General features: G+C 40.9%; 1 protein-coding gene across 1 annotated transcript in view; it reads left to right on the forward strand.

The window, feature by feature from the left end:
* Positions 348-14,337, forward strand: part of LOC109843355 — a 21,669-nt gene continuing 7,679 nt past the window's right edge. The window contains exon 1 of the mRNA XM_020412289.1: positions 348-455. Coding sequence (XP_020267878.1) covers positions 417-455 — 39 coding nt within the window. The 5' untranslated portion in view covers positions 348-416. The remainder of the gene's footprint in view (positions 456-14,337) is intronic.

Here is a 14,337-nt window from a genome sequence, read left to right on the forward strand (position 1 = left end):
AAGAGCCCCAGCAGAAGCACCAGATTTCGGTGCCCAGGCGCGCCAGCAAAGCGCACCTTTATCCCAAGGCTCCCCCTCAGCTCTCCTAACATACGCCTCTCTCCTGCGGCCCGACGTTCTCCGGCGGCGGGCACCAGGCCGATTGACGCAGCGAGCGGCGGCGGCTGCGACGGGGCATTCGCCTCCACGATGAGAGGGGCGGGGCGAGGCGCGGAGGAATAGGGAGAGGAGGCCAGAGGAGGAGGTCGCCCGGAGCTTTGCGGAGAAGAGGTATAAGCGAGGTGGCGGTGGACACGTGCGGATTGTGAGGAGATGAAGAGCTGGGAGTGGAGGGATGGGGTTGTGGTTGGATGGGTTAAGACGTGGGTTAGTGATGGGATCATTGATGACGATGATGGTATTTGATTCATTGTTGAATGTTCAGGAGGGAATCGGGAGTGCTTGCGTTATCTGGGGTAAAGCTTCGTTCTCTTTTTGCACGTTAGTACTTGTTCTTTTCAGATTTTCGCTTGTGGTTCCCTTTGTCTTGTTTGCTTTAAAAAGCGTAGGGGATATGCAACGTCATATGCACAAGTTTCTCATATGGATGAAGGCCCCTTTCTTCTTACAAGTCAGCATAAATTGTTTGCGTTTTAATTTCACCTATAATCGCTCCTTGATCCCTTAACTTTGTTAAATGTAAATCGCAATTGCTTGATTTCGCCCTTATTTGTGGACAAATAGTCAGTCAATGGACAGATCTATGTCTTTCAAGTTAGTAGGTGGTAATTGGAGAGAGTTCAATGAAATCCTTTATTTTGTAAGTAATTGGCTCATTTCTCGGGCTAGTATGTAGGTCGAAGTTCTGTCTTTGTTGTCACTTAGAGTCTCTCATGTTGTCAAAAACATAACAGACTGCTGAGTACCAAGTAAGCAAGAACAAGAGCGACAAGGAGAAAATAGGAATAGCAAAAAGTAAAGTGACGCTTCCGTAAACAATAGACACGACAATAGAAAGAAGAAGAATAAGAATGGTAGTTCAACAGCAAAGCGGTTAAGAATAAGGATGATCTTTCTGTGGGAGAGTGAAAATGATATATTCTATTTTTTTTCTTCATATCATGCACGGCAATCTCGGATTACCTTTCTTTGTTGACTTTCTTTGGCAGGAGAGAGGACAGAAAGAGTATATTTTTTTGACATCAAAATAAAAGCTTCATTAAAAGTTAGAAAATTACATGGTGCCTCCCGTAGGTTTGGGACAAGTACATCAGCTAGTGAGACACCCCTCACTATACAAAAGGTTGCATCGCACAAAATTATCACAAAGGATATATGAGCTCTACCGATGGAGCTCCTGAACAAAACAAAATACACAAAAGAACTATGAACTGTACACCTGGAGCTCCTGAACAAAACAACATACACAAAAGTGCTCAACTCGATATAGCTTCTTCCTACAAGAGGTGCATATATGGCCGTGACGTCCAACATGTATGCCCGACCGCCCTGGGCACTAAGCCACTGTTTTGTTTCTTTAGTTGAGCCTTCATCCGCCTCTTCTATCCTCTTGTAGCACTCCCAAGACCACAAATGTCTTCTCATTATAGAATGACATGAAACCAGCAGCAGCACAACCCACAGACATGCCCAGAACTGCAGCACATGGACAACAGCATTGCTGTAATCTCTCGGCCAGTAACAATCAGCCCTAAATTGCAGCGCACAGTCCACACTGCTACAAGCTCTTGGCCAGATCCCTCTAGCCTCCAAAGCACCCAGAAACGCAGCATAAACCAGCGCACCAATGCACCAGAATCACGCATACACAGAAACACCGCTACTGGCAGAGAAGAACGGCCAGCAGCACACTCCGCACCAGGCCAGCAATTGAAAAACGCCAGAACTGGCAGCGTAGGGCTGGTCCGTTGCTGCAAAAAATCAGCAGCAGCACTCCGTCCGCACCTGGGCATATGTCCAACCTAAACCTGATACCCTGCTGCGAATATGAACCAAAAACCAAGTGGTTGTATCCAGAAACTGCGGAGAGTGACAGCAAAGTCCAGAAATATACATATACAACAAAATACAATCATAACCCATATACATTACCGAACCCTGCAGAAATGGTGGCCCATTTTGTCAAGCCACAAGAGTTTTTGAATCTGAATTGGTAACTCTTGTGGTGTAAAGAAATAACGAATCTGGGAGGAGTGCCCCAGTTTAGAGAGAGCATCCGCAACAACATTAGCTTCTCGAGCACAATGAATAAAAGGGATATCTCTAAGACGATGATTCATGGCTTGCCATAGGCGAGTGAGTTGCCAAAGCGAGCATTATTTTCCTATGCTCATGGCTAGCCTTTTGGAGTTAGTGTACGCAATGGAGGGATTTAATTGCAACTACTCAATAAATTCTGCTCGGATATCTAAAGCATGAATTTCCCTTTTAAAACTAGTACCCACTCCTTTGGGCCCCGCAAATGCACAAACGAGTTTTCCTTCCTTATCCCGGATCACACCCCCAATGGCCATTTGGTTTTGGCGACACGATCCATCAACATTGAGAGCAAATGTGTTGGCCTTTAGGGGGGTCCAAACGCATAGAGAGACGCGTTTGGCCTTTGGGGCTTTGAGGGTGATACCTAGAGTAAGGAGGGACTCGATACCATACTTTGATGAATGTATCGTAGGTTTAACAAGGTGGTCCACATGTTGCAATGCATCAATGATAACCATCCTAGCATGTATATGATTTTTTTTCATGCCCCCATAAATGGTATTATTCCTGAAGCTCCAAATTTGGCGGCAAATGGCAATGAAAGCTAGCCTACCCATAATGGAGAAATGAGACTTTTCTTTATAAGTCCGAAACCACCATTTAATTCTGGTGGTTATAGATTGTGCAGGAAAGGGCTGCAAATATGATACCGAAGTACCTCCATAGAGATTGTGCTAGCTCACCTTCCACAAATAGGTGATTCAAGCTCGTAGTTTGATGGTTGTCGGATATACCAGTATGTTGCGCTCGCTTATCCACTGGAAGGATGTTGAAAAGGATCCTCCAGCAGATGAGCTTGGTCGAGGATGGCATGGGAGAGGCCCAAATATCCTGAAGAATATGCATGTGAGGGTGGTGATCACGGATGGAGTTCCATGCAGAGTTGGTGGAGAATGACCCCGTGATTTTAGGAGCCCACTGGCGTTTGTCATCATCCTCCGAAAGCCTAGGGGCATGAGCATATAGAGACTGCACCACTTCCTGATCGAGAGAGGGGAGTAAATCCTCAAATTACTATGTACCATTGTGGAAGAAATCCCTAAGTTTCACCTAGATATCCCCATTAGGTTTAAGGAGATCCAAGCGAAACTTAGGGTGCCAACGGTCATACCAAAAAGAGACGTCTCTACCAATGATCCAAGAACATCTATTAGCAAAATCATGTCAAAGGGCTAGAATGTTCTTCCACTCAACTGAGCACCGTTGAGGGCCTGACCAAGCTGTAGGAGATGTCTGAGTTTTATACTTTGCAAGCATAAATGTGGCCCAAATTGATGATTAGGTACATAGCTGCCAACATTGTTTAAGAATGAAAGCTTTTTGACATCAGAGAGTTTGCGGAAACCCAAACCCCCTTCATTGATAGGAATGCACAATTTGTGCCAGCTAAGCCAATGTTTCTTGCTCCCATAATTTGAGGAGCCCTAGAAAAAAGTTTGCAAGCAAGCTCTTAATTATTTTGATGATAGATTTGGGGATGGAAGTAGATGAGAGGAGGTAAATGTGCATGCTTCTTAAGACATGTTTAATGAGGATGATACGACTCGCACTACTCAAAAGTTTACATTGCCACCCTTGAAGACGAGCTTTGATTCTATCAATAAGGGGCAAGAAATATACAATTTTCTGACGGCATGGGCCTATGAGAACCCCAAGTAAGTCATAGGAAAGACTCCTCGAGGGAACTTGACAGTGGACTCTACCACTAATGCGGGATCGAGAAGCTTTGGCTTGGATATAGTATCGGCTCTTGACCCGGCTGAGAAGCTGACCCGAGGGTTGCATGTATTTGTCTAGGAGATCAAGGATGGATATGAGGGACTGACGGGAGGCATTGGCGAAAATGATCAGGTCATCTGCAAAGAGGAGATGAGTGGGACAATCGGCATTGGTCGTGGAATAGTGGGCTGAGGATGGAATGAGGTGAGAGAAGCCTAATGATAGGGCTTCCTCTGCTATGATAAACAGGCTCAGCGATAAAGGGTCCCCTTGCTTAAGGCCTCGAGAGCTAGGGAAGTAGCCTTTGTAAGACCTTTGAAAGACCACCGAGAAATGACAACTACAGATGTAAACTTCGATTAGATTAACCCACTCCATAGAAAAAGCAAAACGTATGAGGACTTTCCATAAGAAATCCCACTCTAGACGATCATATGCTATATGCATGTCTAAGTTGAGGATGATGTTTGGGTGTTTGGCCTTTTTGTCTAGGTCTCGGCAAATTTCTTTGGTAATCATCACATTGTCAGAAATACTATGACCTTTTACGAAAGCCCCTTGATTGGGAGAGATGATCATAGGAAGGACCGAAGCTAATCTCATACAAATCGCCTTAGCAAAAATTTTGTATAGAGTGGTGCATAAGCTAATGGGGCGAAAATCATTGAGACTGATGTTTGGTTTTTTTAGGGGATGAGGACAAGAACTATATGGGAGATGGCTTCAGGGAGACACTTGTTGGCCAAAAAGTGATTGGCAGCAGCAAGGATAGATGACCCAATGATCTCCCAGGAAGAAGTGAAGAAAGATGCTGAGAAACCATCTATACCCACAACGCTATCTGGAGGAATGGATTAGACTGTGTGGTGGAGTTCGGAGAGGTCGAAGGGTCTAACAAGCATGAGGTTAATATCTTCGAAGATTTTGTTTGGGATAAGGTTAAGCAGGTCCTCCTTCAGATGATGGGGTTCAGAGGAGAGGAGCTTGGAGAAGGAGACATCAGCTACATGAATAGCCTCTTGGCCTTGGAGGTTTTCTCCATTGGGGCTGACAAGCTTATCAATATATTTTTAGTAGCTTTGCTGTGGACTATGCCATGAAAGAATTTGGAGTTGGAGTCTCCTTCTCGAAGCCATTTGATGCGAGTTTTTTGTTTCCAGAATATCTCCTCTCTAATAGAGGCTTGATTCAATTTGGATTTGCATATTTGAAATTGCTTATACATGTTTGGACACCAATGAGATTGTAACGATGTATCAAGTGAAGATAGCTCATATTTAAGCTCTTTTTTTGGGTAAAGATATTCCCAAATGTCGTGGAGTTCCATTCTTAAAGGGCTTGCCTCAAGAGTTTGAGTTTGATACAGATGTTAGTAAGGGGAGATGGGTGGTGATCATTAGCCTAATGTTGCTGGACTACATTGAGGAAGGATTCATGCCGAGACCACATTCTTTGGTATCGCTAGTCTCGAGCCAGAGTGAGAGTTTAAACACCATGATAGGATGATGAGCGAATGAGAAGGAACGGTGAAGGGTTTGAGCTGAAAGGCCCCCAACAAGGAGGAAGTCGGATGATTGAAGAACTCTGTCAATGACTTTTCAAGTGCGCCTCAGGCTTTCCATGTTGTTACACCAGGTGAACTTGTTCCCAGTGAAGGCAACCGACGCTATATGGCAATCATTGATGCAATCATTGAAATCCTCCATGGCTCTCGGATGAGGAAGATCTCCACCGATCTTGTCTTGGATAGATGTGATAGTATTAAAGTCTCCCCCTCATATCCATGGCCGTTGGAATTGGGAGTGGATGGATCTAAGGTGGTTCCGAAGCTCTCTCCTATGTTGGACCGTGTGTTTTCCATACACAGCCGATAACATGAAGGAGAGATCGCCCAAAGACACGGAGATGGTAATGTATTGAATTTCTATGTGTATGATGCTGACTTGGATGGAAGGTCTCCATAAATCCAGATTTTTCCACCTAGATCCTCATTCGTGATGCATTTGGATGACTCTTAAAGTACGCCAATAGATGAGTACATTCTTTTACTTTTAAAGTACGCCAATAGATGAGTGAAGTGAAGGGACTATCCATTGATAGACCGTAGACGCGAGAGGAATGAAATGCCTTAGCGCAATTAGCCTTAGCGCAATTAGCATAGGGCTTCTCATGGATAAGCCTGATTATCATTATTTGAAAAAAATTCGACGTTTTATTCACACAATTTATCTTTGACTAGTTTGCTTACAATATTACTTATAAGAGTAGCATTAGTGTAGCCCCAATGGAGACCTTTTGTTCTCCAATTACAATCCATACCCAGAAGGCTATTCTTAATTTCGGGTTTCCAGCTATCGTACCTAAACACTACTAGAAAATCTAGCTTTCTTGTGTTCACCTGTGAATTAGGTGCTTATGGTACTGTGAATCATATCGATTGCAATAGTGTTTAATTGAAAAAACTTAATTGGTTAGCCGAAAGGAATGAACTGTTCCTGTATTTAAGAGGAGGCCCGTCTGAGTGGTTCCTTAAATCCATGAACTATATTAAGTGATCCATGGAAGTGAAAGAAAGCTATACCTTTGGTTAGAAATATCCATAGAAGGAGAAGACTGACCTTTGTCAAGTGACATGGCTCTTGCAAAGAGATTAGTTACTTATGAGCCTCGCAGTAGTCACATCGATGCAGGGTGCGAGGCTCACAAGTCAGTAGCTAACAACCCATTTTCTAGAACAAATGGGTTGTCAGTCTCTAAACGATTCACATATATACATATACACATGCATGCACATATACATATGTAATTGTGTGTGCACGCAAAATTATTCAGACTATTTTATAATCTACGCTAACACTCTAAGACCAGATTAGGATATCTTGCAGATTGACTATATCAATTTATTCAATCGTATTAAGTTAAAATGGTAGATAATTTTAATATAAAGCTACTGTATTCCTAAAGTTAAATTAAACCAACTTCTAGTTAATTTTATAGAGAGAAAGAGGGAGGAGGGGGTATAGCTAGTGGCCTTCTTGTTGCTCTTAAGAGAAAGGAGTGTAACCTTTAATTGAGGGAATTTTAATACCAACAAGCGTTTGTTTCTCAGTTTAGGAGGGAGGGAGATAATGAGGGCGGAGAAGAGAGATTTCTATGTTCAAGGAGGGGTTATTCACTCAGTTCTTGAAGATGCTATATATTTTTTGAAGGGAAGGGCATTGCCTAAGGCTATGTACCAATAAATTGAGAGTATTACAAGGGCACTAGAGCCTATAAAACTAGGTAAAAAAAGCCTCTTTTATAAAATATTACTATTAATTTAAATATTTTGGAGATAATATACAACTAATATTTGAATAGAAGAGAAAATTTGGGTATAACTAATAATTTCAGTTGTGATAGTAATATTTGTTGGACTCTGGACTCTTGACTTTGTCAGCCTCAGATTAGATGTTGATTGGATGTTGTTATGGATCGCTGACATGACTCTTATCATTAGAGGCATTACTACTTTAGCTTTGCAGTGTTGTGTGTGGAGTTCTATGTATCCTTGACATTCCCTCGCAAACTCACTATGAGAGAAGCAATAGTAATTTTGGATTGAAGAGTGAAGAAGCGGGACATTGGCAAACCATTTGTATGAATGTTGACTTCCTATTGAACCAACGATGTAATGCACGCCTAGATTTTCGCATTAAATCTTCACAACTATGTAATGCACGCCTAGATTTCCGCGTTAAATCTTCACCTGGACAAAATGAAAAATTGATTTATATATATGTTATGGTTTTTTATGGAACACGAGATTTATAGTTATGAATTTTGCTAATAGATTATCACAATAGAGTATTGAGAGGAAGATAGCGACACATGGAGTTCTCATAAGAACTATTATATCAGAATTTCTTAAGCGATGGTAAAAGCAAGAGCTCTGTACTCGACTTTAGTGCTTGAGAGAGCCACCACCTTTTGTTTTATTAATGACCCCAACTATTTTCCACTGAAATAAACACAATACTATGTGTGGACCTTCAATCATCAAAGTCTCTTGCCTAGCTTGCATGTGAGTGATTGCAAGCTCAGAATGGTATGGTGATACGAGTCGCCGTGTGAGCACATTTGATCACGAAATTATCAAATGTGGGTTTGAAAAGAAAACAACAAATCACACAAGACAATTCAATTAGTGAAGGAAAATACATTCTCTAGATTATGAAGAACAGAAGATTACAAAATCTCTCTAGAATAAAGAATAATTTCTCTATTCTCTCTAAACCCTAATCTCTTGATTAGAATCTCTCTTATATTAACTCCTCTGATGTTTAGAAACCCTAAACAATCCCTATTTATATGTCTAATAACGTGGATGATAAAATCGTTAATAACCAAGCCTAATGGAACTTGGAATACGCGTCAAGGAATCCAGATTCACCCAGGAAACGCGATCCGGTCAACCGGCCTGCTTGGTTCGGTCGACCGACCAGAGAGGGTTTTTAACCCTGTAGGCGTATCCGTTTTCGGTCGACCGATAATGAGCGATGGTTTGACCGGTTTGACCTTCGTGTTCGATCGATGTTGGAAGCCCGGTCGACCGGCCAGAGTGCTTGCCTGCTTCCTGTTTTTCTTGTCGTTTTCCTGACTTTGACCTCTTTAGCTCCCACTAACGGCTCTACCCACGCTTCTATTCTTAAGTAATAATAAGAATCGTCTATCATTAAGCTTCCATGAAGATCGCTAAGCTCCCGAAGCATAGAAGAAGATACATCCGTATCATGGCTCCCCCCTTTAGGAACTTGAAGTCCAGTTCAAGTTAGAACTTCAGCTGAGAAAACTCTCGAGCTCCTTCTTTGTTGAACCACCTGGTTTTGCTAGAAATCTGACATTGACGTCCGATCAGAAACAACTCATTCGTTCTGCGTCTCATCGTAGTCATCTTCCTCTCCAAATTGCAATCCTCTTTCAGTGGCTCTTCATAAGGCCTAATGAACATCGAGATAAACTTTTTGCTTGCATGCACTTGCCTCTTCGCTCGGTTCACCGTCACTAAGTTTGTCTCCTTCGGAAGAGATGCTAAACGAAATATGAACTTCTCACCGTCTTTGGCGAATGTGTACTTCTGAGCCTGTCTTTCGTAGATTGTGTATCTATCCCACAAATACGGATTGTCCAATATAACCTGACAAACATCCAATGTAACTACGTTACACGTGACCTTGTCAATATACTTGTCAATATACGACTCGTGGAGTGTAAATCTGAAAGTGCATTGATTAACTATACTCAGTCCTGTCTCATTCTGAATCCACCCCAATGGATAGGGCTTTGGATGCTTGACCGTCTTCAGACCTAGTTTCTGAACCAATGCCTTGGATATTAAATTTTTCTCGCTGTCTGGATCAACTATGGCATCTACCAAACTGGTGTTCGTTCAAACCCGTCATATACTTCATAAAGATCGAGTACTTAGTCCTAATATTGAGAACCATCGCTTGTTGTTGAAACTCAGTCGTGTGTTCTTGAACGGTTTGATTGAATCTTTGGCGCAAGCCGTATCACTTGTACCAATGATTTTTAAGGAATCCCACCGGGTAGAACTGTTTTCTTAGTAGTTCCTTGAACCTGTTCCACAACACCGATTTCATCTACTGTTTGCAATAATATTTTCACCACGTCAATGCGTGTCCTGAAAGCTTTAATGTCGCAAAAACAATCTTCTCCTTTGACGAATAATCATAAAGAGTAAAATAGGTCTTCATACGCTCAATCCAATCATCAAGCCTCTCGACGTCAACACTCCCATCATAAATAGAAATCTCTACTCTGAAATCAATCTTTAGATTCTGGTAAGAACCCTTACCCACTTGATGTGGAACAATCTTGACGGTCTTGACCTCCTAGTCAGAATCTGAATTCTCACTACCTCCATCGGATTCTATAGGTTTTGTCTTGGGCCCCGCCAAAGATTCACCCTTCTTTTCGCCTCCGTGGATGAGATCGACGAGCTTCATAAGAGTCTAACTGATTGTCTCGATCTGTTTTTCAATCGCATCAAGCCTCGATGAATTGTCACTTTCTGTCATCTTCTTTCTTGATTTCTGGACTTATTCCAAAGAAATAAGAAGGGTAATCTAGCCTAGCTTCTTGTATTACGATCGAGTAAGGACCATACACATGATAGATATCCTTTCACAGGATCTGATCACTTTGATACCAACTTGGTACGAGTCGTCGTGCGAACACCTTTTATCGCGAAATTATCTAATGTGGGTTAAAGAAAACAACAAAATACACAAGACAATTCAATTGGCGAAGTAAAATATCTTCTCTAGATTATGAAGAATAGAAGATTATAAAATCTCTCTATCATAATCTCTCTAGAATAAAGAACAATCTCTCTATTCTCTCTAAACCCTAATCTCTTGATTAAGATCTCTCTTCTTTAATCTCTGATGTTTAGAAATCCTAAACAATTCCTATTTATGTCTAACAACGTGGATAGAAAAATCGTAAATAACCAAGCCCAATGGAACTTGGAATACGCGTCAAAAGGAATCCAGATTCACCCATGAAACGCGATCCGGTCGACTAGACTGCTTGGTTCGGTCGACCGATCAGAGAGAGAAGATACACCCGTATCATGTGGCGGGATGAGTAGGAAAGCTATGAGTGATGGATCCTTATATGTAGAGGAGCACTCGACGGCTTGCCAAATGTGGTGTATTATGAAATTCTATTAACCGGGCAAGTTGTAAAAAAAATCTCCAGTAACACTTCGATAATATGACGGGTTCGAGAATGGAGTGGCATAACGAGTTTCAGATTGGTTATAACAAGAGTGGATACCGACTTGGCTCTGTCCATCTTTGTCCCGCACAACAAGTCAGTAATGTATTTTCTTTGGATTAATAAAAGGCCTCTATGATCACGACATACTTTGTACTGAGAAAATAATTTAGCTCGATGAGATCTTTGAGGGAGATCTGGAATGAATAGTTGTAGGAGCTTTGGGTCACTTTCCATTAATACAATTCTATTAACATACGCTAATAGGTTGGTAATAGAACGTGCAATTTCACAAAAAAAAGATGAGTCAGAGAGTGGTTGGTTACGAACCAGGCTTGTAGAAGAGTACACATCAAAGGTGTTGTGGGTCACTCCATTGCCCTTCTCAAGTGGACAAATGTGATAATACATGTCTTCATCTCTACGACTCTACCTTGCTCCTTAGATTTAAAAAGGGCAAATATAACAGTTGGGATCAGGATTTGAAATGGGTAGGGTTGGGGAGGCTGAGGGAGCAAATGGTTCTCATCTTTAATAAACTGGTTAAAGACGTGTGATTGGGTTATATGAGAGACATCTTGTGATTAAACATGTAAACTGTCTGAAGAAGAAAAAAGAACTAAAAATGAGACTAGTACACCAGTGAAGCAGGGAATGCAAAATGAGTGGAAGGTAGAGGGATTTAGGAAGTAAAATGATGCTGATTCCTACTCACGGCTATCAAAAAATTCGTCAAGCACGAGATGGCTTTAAGGTTTGGGGATTTCGACAAAGGCATCTCAGGCAAGTAACCTTTCATCGGCATTGGACATCAGTATCGATATTTGGTGGCAAGGAGACTAGATTAATGGAAAAAGAGTGTAGATAAATGGAGAAGAGTTAATAATGTTGGAATTGATGTGAGGAGAGACTACTGTTCCATTTTTAAAGAGAAAAGGGTAGGGTACCCATAAATTAGACCTATGAATCCCTGACTGAGATAAGGCCATGGATTGTTGACTAGGATAAGACCATGGACCGCTGATTGGGTAAGCCAATATATCATTGACTGGGATAAGCCATGGATCCTTGATCATGATAAGCCGATGGATCATTGACTAGGATAAGCCCATAGATCACTGACTAGAATGAGTTAAAGGCTAAATATCAAACTTCCCCGTTCAATGATTATTAGATTAGCTTAAAACTTCCAAAATATCATAAAACCCTCTTAAGTTAGGGTTTTAAGGGTTATCAGAACCTCCTTTTAACTTTAAGATTTTATCAGAAACTCCTAAGAGCATAAACTACAATTTTTACTGGTGAAAATATCTCGCTGCGTAGTATTTTACTCATGTGAAAAAATTACGATTAATGCTATTTGGAGGGTTTTCCAATAAAATCTTAAAGCTAATTGGGGAGGGGGGTTCAGGGTTTCAGTTTCATTATATAATAAAAATAATTGATTTTCCTTCATATATTGGTTTTCTTTGTGTTTCATATTTCAACACTGCAAGCTCCTTAGCGAGTGTCATTTACTATATTTTTATGTTAGGAGTAAGCATATATCATATTGATTATAGGCTACTTGCTGCTTAGGGGCTTGTTTCAGGCTATAAAAGGCTTTGTTGAGTATACAAACGAAATTGACAAACCATTTGTAAGAATGTCGACTTCCTATTGAACCAACTATGTAATGCCCGCCTTGATTTCCTCGTTCAATTTTCACCTGGACAAAATGAAAAATTGATTTATATATATGTTTTGGTTTTTGATGAAACACAAGATTATAGTTATGAATTTTTCTAATAGATTATCACAATAGAGTACTGAGAGGAAGGTAGCGACACATGGAGTTCTCACAAGAACTATTATATCAGAATTGCTTAAGCGATGGTGAATGCAAGAGCTCTGTACTCGACTTTAGTGCTTAAGAGAGCCGCCACTTTTTGTTTTATTGACGACAAACTATTTTCCACCAAAATAAACACAATAACCATGTGTGGACCTTCAGTCATCAAAGTCTCTTGCCTAGCTTGCATGTGAGTGATAGCAAGCTCAGAATGGTGTGGTGGGTTGAGTAGGAAGCTATGAGTGATGGATCATTATATGTAGAGGAGCACTCACTTGACGGCTTGCCAAATGTGGTGTATTGCAAAATTCTATTAACCGGGCAAGTTATTGTAAATCTCCAGTAACACTTCGATAATATGACGGGTTCAAGAATGGAGTGGCATAACAAGTGAGTTTCAGGTTGGTCATAACAAGAGTGGATACCGACTTGGCTCTGTCCATCTTTTGTCCTGCACAACAAGTCAGTAATGTATTTTCTTTGGATTAATAAGAGGCCTCTATGATCACGACATACTTTGTACTGAGAAAATAATTTAGCTCGATGAGATCTTTGAGGGAGATCTGGAATGATCAGTTGTAGGAGCTTTAGGTCACTTCCCATTAATACAATTCTATTAACATACGCTAATAGGTTGGTAATAGAACGTGCAATTTCACAAAAAAGAGATGAGTCAGAGAGTGGTTGGTTAAGAAACCAGGCTTGTAGAAAAGTACACTTCAAAGGTGTTGTGGGTCACTCCATTGCCCTTCTTAAGTGGACAAATGTGATAATACATGTCTTCATCTCTACCTTGCTCCTTAGATTTAAAAAGGGCAAATATAACAATCGGGATCGGGATTTCAAATGGGTAGAGTTAGAGAGTCTGAGGGAGCAAATGGTTCTCATCTTTAATAAACGGGTTAAAGACGTGGGATTGGGTTATAGGTGAGACATCTTGTGATTAAACACGTAAACTGCCTGAAGAAGATGAAACAACAAAAAATGAGACTAGTACACCAGTGAAGCAGGGAATGCAAAATGAGTGGAAGGTAGAGGGATTGAGGAAGTAAAATGATGACAATTCCTACTCACGGCTATCAAAAAATTCGCCAGGCACGAGATGGTTGTAAGGTTTGGGGGTTTCGACAAAGGCATATAAGGCAAGTAACCTTTCATCAGCATTGGACATCAGTATCGATATTTGGTGGCAAGGAGACTAGATTAATGGAAAAAGAATGCAGGTAAATGGAGAAGAGTTAATAATGTTGGAATTGATGTGAGCAGAGACTATTGTTCCATTTTTAAAGAGAAAAAGGGTAGGGTACCCACAAATTAGACCTATGAATCCCTGACTGAGATAAGACCATGGATTACTGAATAGGATAAGGCCATAGACTGCTGATTGGGATAAGCCGATATATCATTGACTGGGATAAGTCATGAATCCTTGATTGGGATAAGTTGATGGATCATTGACTAGGATAAGCCCATAGATCACTGACTAGGATAAGTTAAAAGGCTAAATATCAAAATCCCCCCTTGAATGATTATTAGATTAGCTTAAAACTTCCAAATATCATAAAACCCTCTTAAGTTAGGGTTTTAAGGGTTATCAGATACGCCTTTAACTTTAAGATTTTATCAGAAACTCCTAAGAGCATAAACTACAATTTTCACTGGTGAAAATATCCCCTGCGTAGTATTTCACTCATGTGAAAATTTCGGTTAATGCTGTTTGGAGGGTTTTCCAATAAAAACTTAAA

The sequence above is a fragment of the Asparagus officinalis genome, chromosome 5 (assembly GCF_001876935.1).
Source record: "Asparagus officinalis chromosome 5, Aspof.V1, whole genome shotgun sequence".
In the NCBI taxonomy this organism is placed as follows: domain Eukaryota; kingdom Viridiplantae; phylum Streptophyta; class Magnoliopsida; order Asparagales; family Asparagaceae; genus Asparagus; species Asparagus officinalis.